The sequence below is a fragment of the Neopsephotus bourkii genome, unplaced genomic scaffold (assembly GCF_033783945.1).
Source record: "Neopsephotus bourkii isolate Nb327-2 ecotype Australia unplaced genomic scaffold, CSIRO-AGI_Nbou_v1 NB_1820, whole genome shotgun sequence".
Lineage (NCBI taxonomy): Eukaryota > Metazoa > Chordata > Aves > Psittaciformes > Psittacidae > Neopsephotus > Neopsephotus bourkii.
This window is the reverse complement of record NW_026902293.1, coordinates 7813705-7833810: the sequence shown is the minus strand read 5'-3', so window position 1 is coordinate 7833810 and position 20106 is coordinate 7813705. Positions and strand designations below refer to the sequence as shown.

The window sequence follows — 20106 nt, the reverse complement described above, 5'->3', positions numbered from 1 at the left end:
GAATGTTTCTGCCATCAGTATTTATGGAAGTTACAGAAGAAAATGCATGGTTTGAAATAATGTGTTGACTGATGGCTTCGGCTCAGTGTAACAGATTCATCTGCTTTTTCATTAATTACTCCAATGCCAGTATTCAAAGGTGCTAAAAAATGCAAACAGTGACCTTGTGGGATTTTCAGAAATGCCAAACTGCATTTTGTGTCTCTCACAGTTGTAGAAATTCAGTTCTTCACCAACTATCACATTGTCTATCACTAGAAGCCTCACTTTAGGTTTTTTGGTTGATTTGGTTTTGTCTGGGTTTTTTAACATTCCCTGCCTCAGAATATCTATGATTCTATGATTTTTCCCCTCAAAATTTTGTCTTAACAACATAAACCAGTCAGTGAACCAAAAGAACTTGAGGGTATACACACATATTTTCTTGTACTACATTACAGAGTATAATAGCAAGACATTCACTACGTGCCTGTTAACACTCGTATTATAAGAGAACAGGTTTTTAGAACCATGAGCTTGCGCAAGATACGATGATCGTAGAACCTGTACTTCGCTATTCAAAAGCACCCACTGCTGCCACCTACGGACGAAACAGATTCATAACTCCCACCTAACGCTGGAAAGTTTTATTTTAGTGGAGGACAGTGATAGTTGCAGAAAGCACTCCCTGGGAAACGAGTCTACAATTCCCTAAACAGTTTTTAATGTAGGGGAAAAAATCTTGTGATGTTATATATATAACTGGCATCTTGCTGCTTCTGAGTTATCAATGACCTGACAACTTCATGTAAATCAGTTCAGAAATCTCTAAACTCAAAATTTTCTTGGGATTTCTTCGAAATGGGAAACCACTTTTCTTAGAATAGGAAACCTTTGCTTAGGTAATACCTTCTTCTAGTGACACAGCAACTAAACTTTACCTATGGGTTGAATGTACCACCAAATTGGTGTACACATGCTACAAAATCAGCATAATATTGCACCTCATGATTAGGTAGGTTCAGGTCTAGCCACAGTTTCTTATGAAACAGTATACAGGAAAATTATACGGGAAGAGATTGAAATATTGTGTATTGGGGTGTTACTTCAGCAGCATACCTGCACACAAAAAGGCTTCTTTCCTTTGACCTGAAACATCGTTTCTGTTATCTGTAGTTCATGCTTTGATGAGTTTGTAAATAAAAAAAATAAATGTAATGGGTTTATAACTCAAGTAAAATTTTGGCCTATCAGATATATCAAAGAAATGGGCTTGGAGGCCTAAATATAGGCATGGACTTTACCTGTACTGTGGCAGAGTTTCTGTTCATGGCTTTTGTGATGCCTGGCAACTAACAACTGCAACCGAAGTCCATGCCCAGGAGTAGATTTGTTTAATTGCTGCACTATAGGCCTGCAACCCATACTGCCAGCAGGCCTCTTGTGCATTACTCTTTGGCTGAATGGGTGTCTGCAATGTAATGAACACTGTTTATGTAGCTGAAGAATTAGCTAGCACTGTAAGTGTACTAACTATAGCTAAATTAGAACTGATGAAATAGCCTAGGGGCAAGCCCCAACTCAAGCTGGCCCTTGGACAGTGAAAATGCAGTGCTGCTGTCTGTGAGCAGGCAACTAAAAGGCACCATTTGTTCTCTGACCTTGCAGGCCACCTGAAAACCAGGAGTTCAGAGTCAACACTAGCAAGCACAGCATGGCTAGGCAGGTAGCCGCCTCTCTGCCTCGTGCCAACCCCTGCGTTGAGCTCCCCAGGAAGCCAAACACATCAGGTAGATCTGTGGCAGACTGAGAACGAGTCCCTTCATCACTTTAATGTCCTTTCACTGGAACACCCTCCAGCAGCTCCCCATTTTAATTTAAAATGCTGAAACCTAGCTAGCTCTTATATGACACACAGGAGCATATATAACTCCTATATATGCTGTCAAGCAGGCATGTTCTCAGAATACACAGAAAATGCAGCTGTCACTACAACAAATTCCTGCGGCTCTAGATGCCTCCCACAGGGCAGCAGCGAGGCACCGACCAGCCAAAGAAGAATATCGCCTTTATTCCACCCAATTACCACAATGTTTGAGGTGTTTCTGGCAGCCGCTTTCAAACCGAAAACAGCCGCCGTCCTGACCCGGCAGCGACTGGGAAACACCACCTCACAACCGGGCGGAAGGCCCCGCAGCCGGCGCCGAGAGGCGGAGCAGGAGGAGTAGTGGCTTCCGTTTTCCCGCCCTCAGTGTCGGTGTAAGTGGAGCAGGGAGTGGGACAGCGAGGAAGGAGTAAGGTTTATTTGTTGAGTGCCCCTGCAGAGATGGTTTCGCTGCTGCCGCGCATCGAGCGGCTCTCGTCGCGGGTGGTGCGGGTGCTGGGCTGCAACCCGGGACCCATGACTCTGCAGGGCACCAACACCTACCTGGTGGGCACCGGCTCCAGGTAATGACCCTGCTAGGGGCCGGGGGGGGAAAGGGGAAGCGGACCGGGAGACCGCCGGATCCCCTTGCTCCCCGCCCCGCTTGAGGCTTGTGCGCTGCCTCCGGCTGTTCCGGAATCTCTTAATTAGGGTAAAAAAGAGAAGAAAGCAAATGTTACAGCGTTAAGTCTCTGTGACCGGTTCTAGGAGGTGGTTTGCGCGGGTGGGCTGTGGACCCGTGGCCGAGTGAGGGAGTGCCGTGAGGGAAGCGGATGCCTCCCAGGCCATGCTAAACGGGGGCTCCTGCGGCTCGTCCTGGAGCTGGAAATGTGTGATCTAAGTTTATTTATTATTTATTTTTCCCCTTTGTAAATTGCTGTGTCACTGGTGCGGGGGAGTGTCAGGGAGGGTGTGTGCAATACGGAGGCATCCTTGACTACCACATTGCTATGTAATGTAACATTAACTGTCACATGAGCACAAGAAGCTGTCTCACTGTTTGGGTTTTTTTCTCTTGCTTTTGTCCGTGTGTAGAAGAGTCCTTATTGACACTGGGCAGCCGAATACTCCTGAATATATTGGCTGTTTGAAGCAGGCACTGTCAGAGTTCAACATCTCAATTCAAGAAATTTTAGTGACACACTGGCATTATGATCACGTTGGTGGAATATCTGATATCTGCGAAAACATCCCTAATGGTAGGCCAGAGATTTCAAGTATTGTTGAAAATGGTAGATATGTGGTAAAGAAGAAAACTTTTACTGAGTGCTTCTGTGCAAATCAGTTTATTCTTCTAGAATCTCCGTATAAGCGATATGTAATTTCATGATCCTGCTGCAGTGTATAGAATAAGAGCAGTAGATCATCTGAATACTGTAGTGGCAGTTTTTCTTCAATTTTTATGCATACTTTTATAGTGAATTTTTCTTACATGTAAATAATGAGACCTTAATTTAACATCAGCAGTTTGCATGGTGTTAAGAGATAAAAGCTGGATACTCATTCCTTTCTATATTGACAGTAATGACAAATAGACCATTGTTTTTGCTGTGTGAAAAAAAAAAATACTCTCTGAAAAAGAACTGTGCATAACTTTGAGATTCATTACAGCAGACCATTAGTAATTGCTGACAAATTCATAGGCCTCAGATCAAGAGAGGAAAGCATGTAGGGCACTCTGCAGGTAAATTCTGATCTAAAATTATCTACTTAGTGTTGATAAACAGAGAGGTTTCTGCTTTAGTATCTGGCAGGAGAATAAGCAGAATGGATAATGTGGCAGTTCTTAGTGTCTTGGACTTTGTCACAAGCTTTGTCACAAGCTTCATCAGAGTTTGTGAAGTTGCCAAGTGTTTGTCTACAAAGAAGCATAGGCATTAGTTAAAACAGCATTGATGCCTTTGTGAGGTTTTTGATCTTGTCAGCCCATGAGCATGGCTGTAAAGGCTAGCAAAGGATATAAATAACTTTCTGGGTTGCTATATGTAGCTGTTCCAAACACGGCATTCATAGTTCATGTACAGGTGAGGATGGCAGACACTGAGGGAAGTTGCAAATCAAAGCCTCCATCCAGTGTTAGGCAAATGTTGAATAGTGCTTCTGTGAATCATAATGCAGAATGTGAGCACAGAAATGCATTGTCATAGAAACTTGTGGGTTTTGGCTCTTGATGGGTCAATATTTGTAAACTATAGTAATTATTGATAGTTCCTTATTATTTGTGGTTTTTCATCTTCAGACTTGCTGCTTGTCCAAAGTACAGTGTTCACATTCCGTGGCTTTCAATATTCAGTGTTTGTGGCTCTGGAATAAATTCATTTTGTAAAGAAAGTTACTGTACCAAATTTCTTGTTTTAAGTTTTGTATTCATACTGAATAATAATTAAGCTTTGTTAGCGACAGATAATTTTCTTTGCCTTTTTTTAAATAGACTCAGAATATCGCATCAGTAAGCTTCCTCGTATCCCTCACCGTGAAGAAAATATAAGAGGAGGACATAAATATTTTTATCTTAAAGAAGGAGATGTGGTGCAGACAGAAGGAGCCACACTCAGGTAAACACCAATTTCTGCAAGTTTTCTGGATCACCGTTTTTCTTCAGAATTCTAACATATATATGTATCCTAACTTCTAATGATTGTCAAGCCATACATCTAGTCTTTTCTACATTTAGGCATGTAGACTTCATATCATGAATTAGCAGGGTATGTTTATACGAAGAAATTGTTTTTATGAATGAGGATTATAAGGAATTAGCCTTTAGTTTTTCTTTAGCAGACAAATTAAGAATATTTCCCTTAAAAATATTTTCTCCAGGAAAATTAAATAGGATTTTACTTACTTTCTCATCACTCTTAGATGAGTAATTATTATTAAAATTGATACATTTGGGAAGTTTATCGTAGTCTGGATGGATTATTTTGCATGCCTTTCTTTTTAGTTTTAAAATATTTCCCAAAATGATACTAAAACATATGTAAAATGTTACATCTTAAACCTTTAACCTGTCAGGTTCTTGTAGGGTGCCAGTTCTGGAGGGCTTCTTCCCAGAAAGCATGTTGTCTGTCTTGTTAGCTTGAATGAATGTGAAGTAGAAAGCCACTCTGCCTCACACAAGCACACATACTGAAAAGATTGGAGCATTCTGTTACCAGACTTCTTTCATTAACAAGGCATTACTCTTCTAAGGACAAATCTTGCTTGTTTTCCTCAATTTATATGTGAATTATATTCCACTTGTAGAATATACCAGTTGGCTGATTGGAAGAAAAAATATACAAAGGATGTATGTGACCAAAAGAATTTTACTTTGTTAGTGTGAGAATAAAGTAAACAAACCAAACAAACAAGCACCTAAGCAACAACATAGAGAGTATTATATTGAATATTGCAGATCTGTCGCTAGCCTTAGTGGCATGTTGGGACAAAATCGATTTAGAGATCAAAACCAACTTCTTAAATTTGAATCCAAGTAAGACAGACGTGGCACATCTTGAGGTTTGGGGTAGTGCGACCGACCAAACTTTATGCTTGGTTAAAAGCAGGTATGTCCACCTTGTTAATTCAGTAAGCATTTTAAGGATATGATTAGATGCACCACTGGCTCCAAAATAACCAATAACTCCATTGTAAGTTTTGGTTAACCACCTTCAAGTTTTCAAGGTGTGTCAGGCGGTATTGGGTTCTTTTTCCTTTGTTTTTTTTCCATATTAGTGGTTAAGTTTCATCAGGAACTGGAGGATACCACTTCCTACCAAGACATGATAAAGCAACCAGTGAACTTGATTTTTATGTTGCCTCTGTAGGGTGTTGGCTCACCTGCTTTCTGGTGGACTCAGTAGTCAGTAAAAGCTGGAAGTCATTGCATCAGGTGGTGCTGTGCTTCTGGCCTCCCAGCCCTCTACTAATGTGGTTGGGTATTTTTTTAGCATGTACACTGTTGGCCTGTACCATGTGCTTGACACCAAATCTGTAAGTTCCTGATCATTGCTTTGATGCATCTGCCATTAACAAGATGATTCTGATGAATTTCAGCAGTGATGTAGGTCTGAGTTGTGTTCCTTTCACTTTGAATCAACTTCAACATGAAGCCTTCTGCCTTTCAAAAGTTACAGTGAAGGGACACTACAGTACAGCTCCTTAGAAGCTCATATCAGCTGCCTATTCACCTTTTTATTGATTCTAATGCAGTACTTATTCAAGCTGTGAGGTCCTAAATCATTACCACTGATGTTTAATGACCTGCACATAGAACAGCTAGAAGACCATGATTACTTGTTGTATTTGACAGCTCCACTCTGTCATGGGGCTTTCAGGGAAAAACAAATTTTGGGAGACAGAACTTTATCTGCATTGGATCCAGCAGCTCATAGTTAATTTCTAAAAGGATTGGCACCATGATCCTTTCCCTGTTTTGCTAAATGCAAGGTGTTTGTCAAGAGTTTCACACATTTCAATCTGCAAATGACATGCCAATTTTTCTTTTTTAAAGCTTCAGAATAACACAAATTCTACATGGCTAGCCAGCTCCCTTAATTCACTTCTGTTATGTGTCACATAAATAAAAGTAGGTTTGAGATGTATTCTCTACATGGTGTAGGGAATAGACTGGATTAGACAAAGCTGTTTACATTGACATTTCAGCCTTTTTTGATCTATTTTTTTCCGTTTGTGGGCTACTTTCTAAGTGTACGATTTTATTATTTGTTTCTAGCTTCTGAAAATGAAGCATATATGCTGTATGAAAAGCTAACACTTTTTGTTGTTGTTTTCTAAATAGAGTTTTATATACGCCTGGACACACTGATGATCATATGGCTTTACATCTAGAAGAAGAAAATGCTATATTTTCTGGTGACTGCATTTTAGGGGAAGGAACAACAGTAATTGAAGACCTGCATGACTACATGAAAACTTTGGAGAGGTTGTTACAAATGAAAGTAGATTTAATATATCCTGGTAAGCAGTCCTATTTATAACTGCTCTGGTTTACTATATATTTTTTAAATACAGCGTCTAAGAATCTGAGAACTCTTACTGTAAGCAAACACCATTACTAATGTAACAATTCAAGTTCACTACTTAATATGTGTCCAGTGCCCAGAAGACTTTGTGGCATGGTGGTTTGCAAGACTTGAGAATTTTTCGGTGATATGTATCTTTCCTTCCCAAGATTTCTCCATTTGAGGGTGAATCTTGTGCTTCTGTGCCCAGAGCACACAGAGGTGAGAATCACTGTTGTAGTCGTACAGCAAATCTGGGTTTTTAGTACTACTCTATCCGTACGCTTTAATATACCCTGGCAGAAAAAATAATAGTTGTTGTTTTGGTCATTTGCATCCCCACACACACTGCCAATGCGAGTTACTTAGGAATGTTTTTTGGGGAGAGATGCCTGTTGTTTGCAACACGGCTTAATTACAAATTTATCTTGGAAAGCTGCAGAACTGTCAAATGGTTGTCTTATTATAATAACTTAGCTTAAATTTGAAAAAGAGCCAAGAGGCCAAACACCACGTTCTAAAAATGTCACCAATTCATTTGTTATGTGACTTTGCTTTCGTTTTTTTCCTCTATCTCCCCCAAACCTTGCGAATGCATTTACTTTTCATATAAACCACATGTCTCTTTGGCAAGACTGGATTTTAAGAAATCATTATGTAACTAAAGTTTAAGCTCCTCATTTGGTTTTTCAGGCTACATCTCAGGATTTCTTCTGACTTTTTCTGTTCCATCTGCTTCCACTTGTCATTCTGAGTGACTGCGTCTACATTCTTAGTTCTGTCTTCTTCCATTAACCATCTGTGTTTAGCCTATGTAAGCAAATCTCTTTTGTGTTCATTCTTAAAATATGCTTCTTGAAGTAGGTGTTCTTTAAGTGCTTTAGGATCTAAGCATAAAAATGTTATTTAAGAAAAATATCATTATAGATGTTTTATGGATGTGGAAGCTGACATAGAAATAGCGACTTGCTCACAGTAATTTACTTTACTACTAGTAAAATTAATAAGAACTCCATACATGCCAAACTAAATTTTATCTGTTGTATTTCACTCTCTTCTTAGTCATTATTTATTTAGATTATACATTGACCAAGGTTAAATATTTGTGCATTTATTTGTAGCTTTTTGCTACACTGCTGTAAGTATGTTCATGCTGTACTTGCAATAAGAAAGCCAGTGGGATATTACACATTTTCAGTGGTGTACTGAGATCGTTTGGAACTAACTTTCTTTTATATCCATACAGCACAAAATGTATGTGCATTTGTGTAAAAGATAGCTATTGCCCCATCAGAAAAGTTGTTTAAATTACCGGTATGAAGGACAGTAATATGGTAACTAGAAGGTAGTTTGCTTTACCAGTACATTCTGGATAAGTTCAGTACTTTGACTTTATTGCAGTTTTAGGTCTTCATAATTCTTGAACTGTTTCTGTATGTGATTTAGCATTCACATTGCAGCCTCAGAGTTAAATGTAGGAGAGCATGAATTTCTATAACAAGCTGACTGCTGGCTACCTGTGAGTAGCTGAATTTTGCCTTCCCCTTCCACGTTTTTTTGATTTAATGTGGAAATGAATTCAGGCATAATGCTCGTGACAATCTATTTACAGCCAATAGTTGATGAGAATTCTTTGGACCAGAAAAGGGCTTTTTAGTCAGTAGAGGGCTCCCCATCCTGTAATAATAAATGATGTTGCTTGAAAATACCGGTACAAAACATACTGGAGTTAGGAAATCTGGGTGAAATTTCATGACCCGATTCTTTTCTTCAAATTCATCCTTTGTGCTTTAATTTACAGTAAAGTAAGAGAGCCTGTATTACTTCATAGGGTGTTATGAGAATAAAAACTTACTGTTTCTGATCATATGGGCTCTCCAGAATTCTGAAATAAGAAGCTGCTGTAACAAAGTCTGAATTACTGGGAAGATGGTCGATTTTGACGTCTCTTTCACGTGCCCAGGAACATTTTCTGTTTATGCAGATATTTATTGGTGAAGTTAACTGTGTAGCTGTTAATTCTGAGTGGAAAAGATCCACATCTGGATTTAGTTGTAAGCTTTCTGATATCATTTTAATGTATGTATATGCATACACATTTGCTGTAATGGATATGAAATTCTTTTAACTTTGGAAAATGTGGGTTCCATTCCAGGTACTGACATGCACTTAGAAGAGCAGGGACTGGTTTTAAGACTGCCTTGTGATTCCATGTTTGGGCCTTAATTTTGAATACTTTAATGTAACTTCTGTCATTAGAGGATGCAAAAGAATGGACAGTTACCTTTATAGTCTCTGCTCTGTATATCTTGATGTGTTTTTTCTAAATTTAAAATTTTGTTTTTATAAGTGGTAACATATTGACTAGAGATACTGTAATTACATATTTGTAATTTACGTTGTAAGTAACAATAGCTTCAAATTAAATACCTTTGAAATCATTAAATGTATGTGCATATGAGATTACAGTTTTATATTCAAATGTTGTATATTTGCTATTTATAATACTACCTTTACACAAGTTAAGCTTCAGTGTATATTTTGTCATTTCAAAACTGCTGAAGTGAGTGTATAAGTGAATATATGCATAAATATTTTTACTTGTGAAGAAGAGATTCCTTTGACACTTCATTTCATGGATATTCAAACCATGAAAAATTAGTTGCTCTTTTTCTATACACTGCCTGTCTTCAGGAAAAATAAGCTCTAATTTTAAAACCTTAAAATTAAAACCCCGTGTAGTCAGTTAAACCAAAAATACAAGTAAAGGATATGGGTTTTTTTTAAATTGTCAGCATCAGAAGAAACTGATTTGGATGATAGCAAGTCACTTCTAAAAGAAAGGTATGTTTTTTTACAATAGTTTCTGTTCTATCAATTTCTATCAACTCTTCATTAGGGACTGTAGTGATAGGACAAGGGGTTACGGCTTAAAACTTAAACAGGGGAAGTTTAGATTGGATATAAGGAGGAAATTATTTCCTGTTAGGGTGGTGAGGCACTGGAATAGGTTGCCCTCTATAGGGAGGTTGTGAATGCTCCATCCCTGGCAGTGTTCAAGACCAGGTTGGACAAAGCCTTGGGTGATATGGTTTAGAGCGAGGTGTCCCTGCATATGGCAGGGGGGTTGGAACTTGATGACCTTAAGGTCCTTTCCAACCCTAACTATTCTATGATTCTATGATTCTAATTTTATAAATTACTTGGAGTTATATTGGCAAAGCTGGAATTTGGTGCTGCTACTTCAGGTGAGGTATACAAGCAAAGAAATAGAAAATCTTGCTAAATGTGACAAATATTCATGCAAGTAAATTTCTTCATAGGTAAAACATAAATTTAATTTCTGTGCATGTAACTTTCAATGTCTGAAAAATATTTAATCTATTGTTTTAGCGTATCATGAGGCAGTATTTGATTTTTCCACAACGATTAGTTCTTTACCGATTAAGCCTTTTTCTAATTTGAATGAAAGACCTTTCAATAAGTTGAACATTTCTGATCTGCCACAGTAAAAACATGTTTTATTAACCAGCCAGACGTAAAATGATCCACATATAACCTTCCTTGTTCATTGCTTATTCCTGCCCTGACGCATTCCAGCTGGCTCACTGAGTTGTGTTCTACTAGTTTTTTTGATCAGACTTACGAAAGTACATTTTTAAGGGAATAAAGTACAGTGTGTGAGTCAGTTTTGAAGATCCGTCCTGGAAAATTTATCTGTTGTAATTAAAATGTTACTTCTCTAGCCCTTGTGTTCGCTAGATAGCCCCCAGCATTACAGTAGTACATGAGTCCTTTGCCTCACCACTACTGTTCAAAGACCAGGATCAGTTAAAATCCTCAGTATCAACATCCTTTAGGGAGACTGGTACAGGCAGAGGTAACACAAAATCTCTTCAGCAGTGAACTCCTTCCCTGAACTCCCTTCCATTATTTTTTTTAAATAGTCTAATCTTCCCTTGCTTTCCGTAGACCATTTGAAGTGTTCCCTTTCCACGTTCATGTTTTTTCAGATCCTAATTTTTCCTTTCCATATTAATACATTTCCACTGTAGACTGTGATGCAGACATCCAAGCTTAATTTTTGCGTATTTATATGCCAAAAAAAAAAGGGGGTACTCTGACAGGGTGGTACGTAGAGGTGCTGCTCCCTTCTTATGATTTTTAAGTTTACCAGAGTTTACATAAGAATGATTCAGTTATTCAATAACATACTTAATTGCAAATATAAGTAATAGTGTTCTGTTATGTGTCGTTTGATTTAGGTCACGGCCCAGTAGTACGTGATGCAAATACTAGAATCCAGGGCTACATTTCTCACCGAATTGCACGTGAACAGCAAATTCTGAATGTTTTCCAGAAGAATGTTGGAAAATCATATACATCCTCGGAACTTGTAAAGATAGTATATAAGGTAATTGTTGATTAGAAGTATCTTAGATTAAACTAAAAAAAATAAATCAAAGTTATGCTCATAAAATGGTATGTAACAGTTTAAGTATTTGAATGAAGACCATGGTGGCTTTTTAAAAGATATAAAAGAAAATATTTCTGCTTGTTTGGAATTCATATATGACTGTGCATTTAAATTATATTGCTTAACCACTTTATTGGCGTGGGGCCCGGATGATTCTTATGAACTCTTATTTCATTATCAAGATGATCCTAAGCAGAGTTTCATAGGACCAAGCAAAAATAAAGTTTTAGTGCTTGGTTCTAAGTGAAAAGTAAGAGATGACTGTTGTTATTTGTCAAGGTGTTTTTGGAGTTTTCTGAAAGATTGGTTAAAACTTCTAGTTCCTGGTCTTACCAGTTTGCAGGAGGGTGCAGATGAACTGCAGTTGCATAGAAATGGAAATCTTTCAAAGTTTTTTTTTAAGATTCAAAAATTACTGAGTTAGTTTTGTAGCAAATTTTCCTGCCAGACTCATTATTTGGAGAACCTTTTAATTTTCAGAAAGGAGGCTTTACTTTTAAGATGATAGAGCTGAAGATGATGATGTTGAGAAATGTTTTTGGGTTCTACCTAATGAGCATTGGAAATGTTAAGAGACATTCTGTTCTTCTGAAGCTGTATATTTAAACCCATGCAAATATTATCATGGAATAGAAGTGAAAGTATCAGTGGACAAATGCATCTTTAAAAATACACAGCTACACGGACAACGTGGTGCAGACCAAGTTTAGAAGAGCAAAGGTTTCTTAGCACTGGCCAACCTTTGCATAATATAGGTGGATAATGCGAAGCATGAGCAAAGCAAACAGAAGTGTGTTATTAGGCTACCAGTTTAACTGATCTATTTATTTTGGTTTGTTGTCATTATATAACTGAGTGCTCAACAGAGCATTTCAGAAGAGAAAAATCTATATTAGTAAACTACAAGTTCCATATATTGAAAAAATAATTGGGAGATATTTAAACAGAGAATGCCTATTTGTATTCCCATTAGGAGATCCCTGAAAATTTACTTCGAGCAGCAGAAAGTAACCTCCTAGTGCACTTGAAGAAGTTGGAGAAAGAAGAAAAAGTGTGTAAGTTGTGGATGGAGGGTGGAAGGAGCATAGTTTTCATTTTGATTTTCTGTGTGCTGTTTCTCATTATATTTTAGTGCATTATTTCTTGGTGTGTAAAAAAAAACCATAATAATAATACCTGCAGTTAGTTGCAGTAGCTGTCCTTCAGGCAATTTGAAGTAGAATTATATACAAAATATATGTGCAATTATATAATGCAATGCATATACATTTTTTATGTAAGACATACCATGGAATACATTCCTCTGACACTAGTGTTTATACCTTTGTGTATCTGCTGAAATTCCTAACTCTGCATGCATGTAGCATTTGATGGGATTACATTTTACAATTCTGCCTTTCCTAAATACGTATTGTTGTATGTTTGTGTTCTAGAGACAGTTAAAATCACGTAGTGTGAATTTTTACAGTCTCTGGTTAGTACAGTACTGAAGTAGAGCAACTATATTTAGTTTGCTGTTTCTAGATTGTGCCTTTACAAGGTGAAGTATTCTATTTCTGTAACGGCATATGCATGTAGAAACATCATTCAGCCAGAAGCTAAAGAAAATATTTCTTTTTGTACATTATATAACTGCACTCAGGACTGACTACTTAGAAGTAAGAATTACACAATATTTACAACTGTTTCAAATTTTCAGCATTTAGGAGCCTGAATAACAACGTGAAATGAGTGTATTTCTTCCAACTTAGACCTTCTGTTTATTTTAATAATAAATCAGCTACTAGGTGCTGTTTGAACAGTTGAGACTTAGTATTTGCAATATAATGACCTTGTTATTAAAAAAAAAATAGACTAGAGTCACACAAAGTCATTACTGAAGTTCAGAAAATCATGTCCTTATGCCATGAAACCTTAATGCATGATACTTGGTGCACCAGCTCTTGGATGTGATCTCAGTTCTTGGATTTTAACATACATTATTGACCTACACATTTCTCCAGTTTGGTTCCACAAGATTCCATATGGGCCATCAGAGGCTGTTGACTATCCTTTCCTTTCACTAGCAAAGTAGCTCAAGCAACAGCATTTTCTGTTTAGATGAAGTAGTGGATAAATTACCATCCTCTTTAAGGTAGACTTGCAGTCCTTCCTGCAAAAGATTGTGTGTGCGCATCTTAAATGTCCGAGAATTAATTTGTTTGAATGAGCGAGTGATTTTCATTCCTTAAGCCAGGGTGGGATTTTTTGGTTGGGTTTGGGTTTTTGTTGTTTGTTTTCAAAAAAAGCACCCTTTTCATGCTTACTAGAAAAAAAAAAAAAAAATGCCAAAACTCAATTTTCCTTAGAAATCACCTTTGAATTTTGAAGAGTCAGCAGATACGGAGCTTCAGATAGATATGTTCTCCAAGTTGCAACTGTCTGCAGTTACTAGAAAGCTTAAATAACTGAAGGAAGAATTGTTGTGACTGTTGTACTCAGCTGCACGCTCCTGCTTTCCAGAAAGTTTAGTTGCCTTTAACATTTTTTGGTTTGGTTTGTTTTTTAATCTTCAGTTTGTGCTCACAGAGAAGCTAGAAAGCAGTCTTATCAGAACACTGAGGGGTTTTCTGTGCTGATCTCTGCAGTGTGGAAATGGTTGCTAAATTTTTTAATACAAGCTTAGACCCAGATCGATGATAAGCATGTAACTTTATGTGACCTTAGTTTTTCAGTTCAAATTAAGGACATCTGTTAAGGAAGACTGATTCTGTTGTTTCTGAGTATGTAGCATACAAATGCTTGTGTACTCGTGGTACTTACTAATTTGGCTTTGATATGGTGTCCTTTCCACATAGTCTGAGTTGCAGTATTTCAAGTTTTGTTCTCATTGTGGAAGACTTGAGTTGCAGTCATAACACTGTCTGCTTAATTTTCACAAAGCATTTTTCCAAAGACAGATGTTGTCAGGATTGATAATGAATATGACAGGGACGTTACAACATTACAAGAGAGTTACTCGATGCAAATTACGGACATATGCTGTCTGCTGCAGTCATTAATTCACCTCTTCATTGCAGGGATTGCAGTTTATGTTAACATGACTTTTATACCTTCACTTAGGAGTGATCCTTCCTTTACAGATTTGCTTTCTCACTTAAAACAGAAAAATAATGCTTTGTGTGGACAAGGATAGTACAATAGGTGCATGTAAGCTTTCTCCAATGTGTTTTGATATAAAAATCTTGGTCATTGCTGCGCATTTTTAGAACACAGCTGATGAAGAGATAAAAATAATTTGGCTGTTCCTAATTTAGCAGCACAAGGTTTCTGTTCATAAACTTCAGAAAAGGAACCAAGTGCTCTGTTACCTCAGATTTCTTAATATCTAGAATCGTAATGTTCTGAACTGTAAATAACTATAGGCTTATTAAACCCTATTTTATTAATCATTCTTTATATTGCTAGGTTACATTGTGAAACCATGAATGTTTATCACCTTCCATTAAAACTCAACACTGGCCTGAGGGAAAGTATTCCAATACTTTTAATGAAAATGACATGTATAGACATACACGCGTATGTACAGGTGAAGTTTGAGATAGTCTAATGTTTACATATAGTGTCTAAACATTAGTTTGCAACTAATGTGGTCTTGTTTTTTAACAGTACGTGAGGACTCTCCCAACCTCAGATGGAAAAACAATTTATAAGTCACACAAGATTGCTCAAGAAAATTTTAAATCTGCACAGTTGCTGCATGAAAAAGATAAAATGATGAGCTGGAACAACAAGCAAAATCACAACTAATTCTTCTGTTAGTTTTTTTAAAAAAGTGATACCAATTCTAAAGCATCTAACAGTCAGTTAACTGGGGGTTTTGGTATTATTATTTTGGGAAATTTAAAAATAACCTATTGAGTTAATAAAATCGAACGAGTGCAAACAGCTGATTGTTACCTGGGTTATAAAATAAGCAGCATTATTATCATCAGTGGCAGAAGACAAATAGCAAGGTCTTGTAAACCGAATATTACAATATTACAAATGTAATAAATCAGATTTATTAAAAAACTCTAGTAAAAAGATGTTATTCTAAATCTGTTTTCATTTGCTTGTGCTTTCCAAAAACTGATTTTCTAGTAAATTATCTGTACATTCTAAAAAACAAGTTATTTTTGTTAACAGATGTAAATACGGGGGTTTATATTCCTTTTCTAATTTAGCTGCCTGTGCACATCTTTGCTAGTTGCTCACTGCAGTAAGTTTTAAAAAACACTGAAAGTAATTCCAGACTTCTGTTTTCTGATGGAAATGCTTTTTCTGTGGAATTCATTCAAAGGAATCATTAATTTTAACTGATCATTGTCAAAAAATGCAGAGAGTCGGAGCAGACTCTTAACTTCTTTATAAGAATCTGCAAGAATGTTATTAAAAAGCTGTATAAATTGAGATGTATACACATCATATAATGTTAACTTTGCCTACCATTCTGTAACTAGCAGCTTCAAGTTTTGGTGTTAAATCCATTTAAACTACAAATATTTTAACAAAAGTTTGTATTTGTAAAATACTGGGTAGTGTATTAAAATACAATGAAGATTAATTTAAACGGCATATTCAGTTCTCTGTGTAGAATCATAGAAATATAGAATAGTTAGGGTTGGAAAAAACCTTAAGATCATTTAGTTCCAACCCCCCTGCCATGGGCAGGGACACCACACACTAAACCATATTACCCAAGGCTCTGTCCAACCTGGCCTTGAACACCACCAGGGATGGAGCCTTCACAACTTCTCTGGCCAGCCCATTCCAGTGCCTCACCAACCTTACAGTAAAGAACTTCTTCCTTATATCCAATCTAAACTTCCCATTTAAGTTTGAACCCATTACCCCTTGTCCTATCACTACAGTCCCTAGTCAAGAGTCCCTCTCCAGCATCCTTGTAGGCTCCCTTCAGATACTGGAAGGCTGCTACGAGGTCTCCACACAGCCTTCTGTTCTCCAGGCTGAACAGCCCCAACTTTCTCAGCCTGTCTTCATATAGGAGGTGCTCCAGTCCCCTGATCATCCTCATGGCCCTCCTCTTGAGTTGTTCCAACAGTTCCAACGGGGCCATCCTTGTGGCCCTCCTCTGGACTTGTTCCAACTTGTTCCAATGTTCCTCAACATTCCTCTTTCTGTTGAGGACACCGGAACCTTTCAGAGGTGTATATATATTTGGATTACTTTGTATTCAAAAGTGTGTGAGGTTTTTATGATATATGTACACATCTTCCAATGCTGGCTCAACCTTAGGAAAAACAAAACAAAAAAATAAACAAGAAAAAAAACCCTACAAAAAATATAGATATGATGTGTTTGAAAGCACCAGTGACAATTTGTATGTCCTTGAAAATCCTTGAAAACCTTTCACCGTTCAGTCCTGTACCCTCGTCTGTCAAACATGCCTATATTTAAGGCATGTCTTAATAGCTATCATTATTTTATGAAGTTGATGGCATTTGTTCTGATCAGCTGAGCCATATCCAAAATACAAATATCACCAGGAATAGTAATCCACAGCTGAAATCATAATCTGAAGTAGTAACCACACTGAGGTTATCAGTCCTCCCCTGAGAAGGGGAAATAACTTTCTGCTCTTAAAATGATCTTTTTGCAAACTTTATTGATGTTTTTTGACCAGATCAATGACTCTTGCTCCCTTTTAACTTCCTGTGCAATGCCATTTTGTGGTCTTTTTCAGGTCTCCTGGTTTTAACTCCTTTGTGTTTTCTGTTTACCTGCATTTCCCATCTTGTCCACTTTTTTGCCCCTTCTCCCACAAACTTTATATTTTTTCAGTTCTTTTTGGATTATTTCTCTCTTCATAATTACTCAGAAACTTTCACATGGACTTCCTGCCATTACTAATTGCTGGTTTCCTGTAGCTGTTTCACAAATTTATAGTTATCTCTCTGATCATGAGGAATAAACATGGAATTATCAGTTGACAAACTGAAGTCACATGCTCTGAATGATCTCATTTTGCTTCAGGAAAACAATCAATGAAATGGCAGTTTTCTGTCATGAGGTCTAAAAGCCTAAGCTAGCAGGAAACTGGTGTGAAGTGGTGGTGTCTCATGAACTTTCTGAGCTAATAAAGAAATCTGCTGGTAGGCACAGTATCTTCTGTTTTTACTGTGCTTCAACTTTAAATACACAGAAATGGCTTCAGACTCCAGTTAAAGTACTGTTGGAAGTTGCAGGCAGTAAAGAAAGCAAGAGGACATAGATCAGAGAATTCCATGTTCCACTCTGTGCTGTAGCAAATCCATGAGACTCTCAAAAAATAGTGACATTGCAGTTTAATCAGTCTTGGCATTAATGATTTGTGTATGGTGTCTCTGGATTGTTAAAAGCAGAAATTGCGCTAAGATTCATATACAATAAAAGATATTTACATTAGCCATGACATGTTGTGAAAGTCTTGGGACTCCTTGTTGATTATGAGATTATGAATCAGAAGGAGGGTTTGCTTATTTAAAAATAGATTGATAATGTAAGCTAAATGTCACATATGTATAAAAATGTGGGTTAGCCTTTTTACATCCCTGACATGAATTCATTCATCTGTGAGGTATGCATTAAAAATTAAGAATCAAAACTGGAGAAGGCACATTTTCTCTCTCATCAAGCTGGAAGGGCAAATGTTTGATGCATTAAGTTTCTAAACTGCCAGGAACAGAAGCTGGAAGAAGCGCAAACTGTGTTTCCAGTCTTCTGCCAGCTAATTTGAAGATCCTGTCCTGACAGAAGCATCACTGATCATCGTAGTCATAAAATTGGAATCTCCCCTGGAGTGACTTGTGCCCATTACCCCTGGTGTTTTCTATGTGACTGACTCATTGTAAAAAGGGAGTCTCTTGCTTACTTGTAGCTACCCTTTAAATATTGGAATATGGTGATAATGTCGTCCCCCCCCCGAGCCTTCTCTTCTCCAGGCTGAACAAGCCTAGCTCCCTCAGTCTTTCCCCATGCAGCTTCCCAGTCCTCTGATCATCCAGCCTGCCCGTATCTTTCTTGTAGAGTGGGGACCAAACCATCACAGGCTACTAGGTGTAGCCTTACAAGCGCTAAGTAGAGTGCAATAATGACACCTTTATCTCTGCTGGGGATGCCCTTGTTGATGTAACCCAGCATCCTGCTGGCTTTCTTTGCCACAGCTGCACACTGTTCACTTCTAATGAGCTTGTGACCACCAGGACCCCCAGGTTTGATGGTAGTTACAACCTTTTCAGATTTTCTACTGTTTCTTGCTAACTTGCTTATTTACACTTCGTTTAAAATGTCATTTGTGATTATGTCTCTTAAGCATGTTTGATGATTACTAGATTCAGGAAAGGTTCCCATATAGGAAGGGAACTCTGTGTCTGTTACTGTGGGGGCAGTAATATGCCTCCTAACAAATCCTCTACACTCTTGTCCCCTGAAATGGTGTATTGGGGTTAAACACCAAGGTTTTGGTAGCAGGGAGGCCTAGGTGGCTTTTGTGAGATGTCAAAAGCTTTCCCCATTCAAACAATCATTTGGAGGCCTACTGTTTCAAAATACAGGTGTCTGGAAAGAAACCTAGTAAACACAGACCAGCAACCCACTGATGGCTGATGGTCCCTGGTGTTTTAGATCATCTTGCTTTGCCTAAGGAGCCAGAAGAAACATTGTGTGGCTGAAGAGGGAACTCCAGTAAAGAGGTTTGGAAACTGTTCAGATGAGGCAACAGGTTGCCTTTTTTCCATTTCAGTATAGAAGCTTATAGTGTACCATCAGGACAAACACAAAACCAGGTTGAAAACAACACTGTGCTTGTATGAGAGGAGTCCTAGCCAGGCACTTACATGAAGTACTTGCTGATTATAGCTTGGGGAAAGGGTATCTTGTCCCAGTTCAGTCCTATTTGTTGTATTCTGTGGAGATGAGGTGACCTGATTTCTTTTAAGGCTGAGGTGGGACACAGATGCAAGACTACACTACAAAAGAGATTCCAATTTTTATCCCATCCCAATATACTTTACAGGTGAGATATGTTACATCCATGATTACATGGTATGCAATAGGGATGTGCTTTTACAGTGTTATTGCTGAAATGTTTTTTTTTATTGTAAGGTTACAAAATAACTGCTGTGGCCATGTGTCATAGTTTAACCCCAGGCAGCCACTAAGCTGGCATGCAGCTACTCACTCCCCGTGTTGGGATGGAGAGAAGAGTAAAAGTGAGAAAACTTGTGGGTTGAGATAAAGACAATTCAATAGGTAAAGCAAAAGCCGTGAACACAAGCAAAGAAAACAAGGAATTCATTCACTACTTCCCATCAGAGGCAGGCATTCAGCATCTCCAGGAAATCAAGGCTCCATCACACATAATGGTTACTTGGGAGTACACACACCATACCTCCAAACATTCCCCTTTCCTTCTGTCTTCCCCCAGCTTTATGTGCTGAGCATGACACCGTATGGTGTCATATGGTATGGGACATCCCTTGGCTCAGTCAGCTGTCCCAGCTGTGTCCCCTCACAACTTGTGCATCCCCAGCCTACTCACTGGTGGGGTGGTGTGAGGCACAGAAAAGGCCTTTGCTCTACATAAGCACTGCTCAGCAGTAACTGTGTTATCAACAGTTTTCAGCACAAATCCAAAACCTAGCCCCACACCAGCTACTGTTAAGAAAATTACCCCAGCCAAAACCAGCACACCAGGTGATGAT

General features: G+C 38.0%; 1 protein-coding gene and 1 long non-coding RNA gene across 3 annotated transcripts; both read left to right on the top strand.

The window, feature by feature from the left end:
- Positions 1 to 2172: 2172 nt before the first annotated feature.
- LACTB2 (lactamase beta 2) lies at positions 2173 to 15974 on the top strand. Of its 2 annotated transcripts, none has more exons than XM_061343056.1 (7): positions 2173 to 2427; positions 2939 to 3102; positions 4335 to 4458; positions 6684 to 6862; positions 11172 to 11320; positions 12357 to 12438; positions 14831 to 14979. In XM_061343056.1, exons 1-7 carry the CDS (start codon positions 2306 to 2308, stop codon positions 14848 to 14850), a joined length of 840 nt encoding a protein of 279 aa, XP_061199040.1. In that variant the 5' UTR covers positions 2173 to 2305; the 3' UTR covers positions 14851 to 14979. The 2 variants fall into 2 exon arrangements, with proteins under 2 accessions (XP_061199040.1, XP_061199039.1); XM_061343055.1 differs by lacking the exon at positions 14831 to 14979 and adding an exon at positions 15032 to 15974 and having other exon boundaries at positions 2175 to 2427.
- On the top strand, positions 7921 to 8615 carry LOC133206789 (uncharacterized). The gene is made up of 2 exons (XR_009723881.1): positions 7921 to 8044; positions 8353 to 8615. It is a non-coding gene; the product is annotated as an uncharacterized LOC133206789 (long non-coding RNA).
- Positions 15975 to 20106: the final 4132 nt, after the last annotated feature.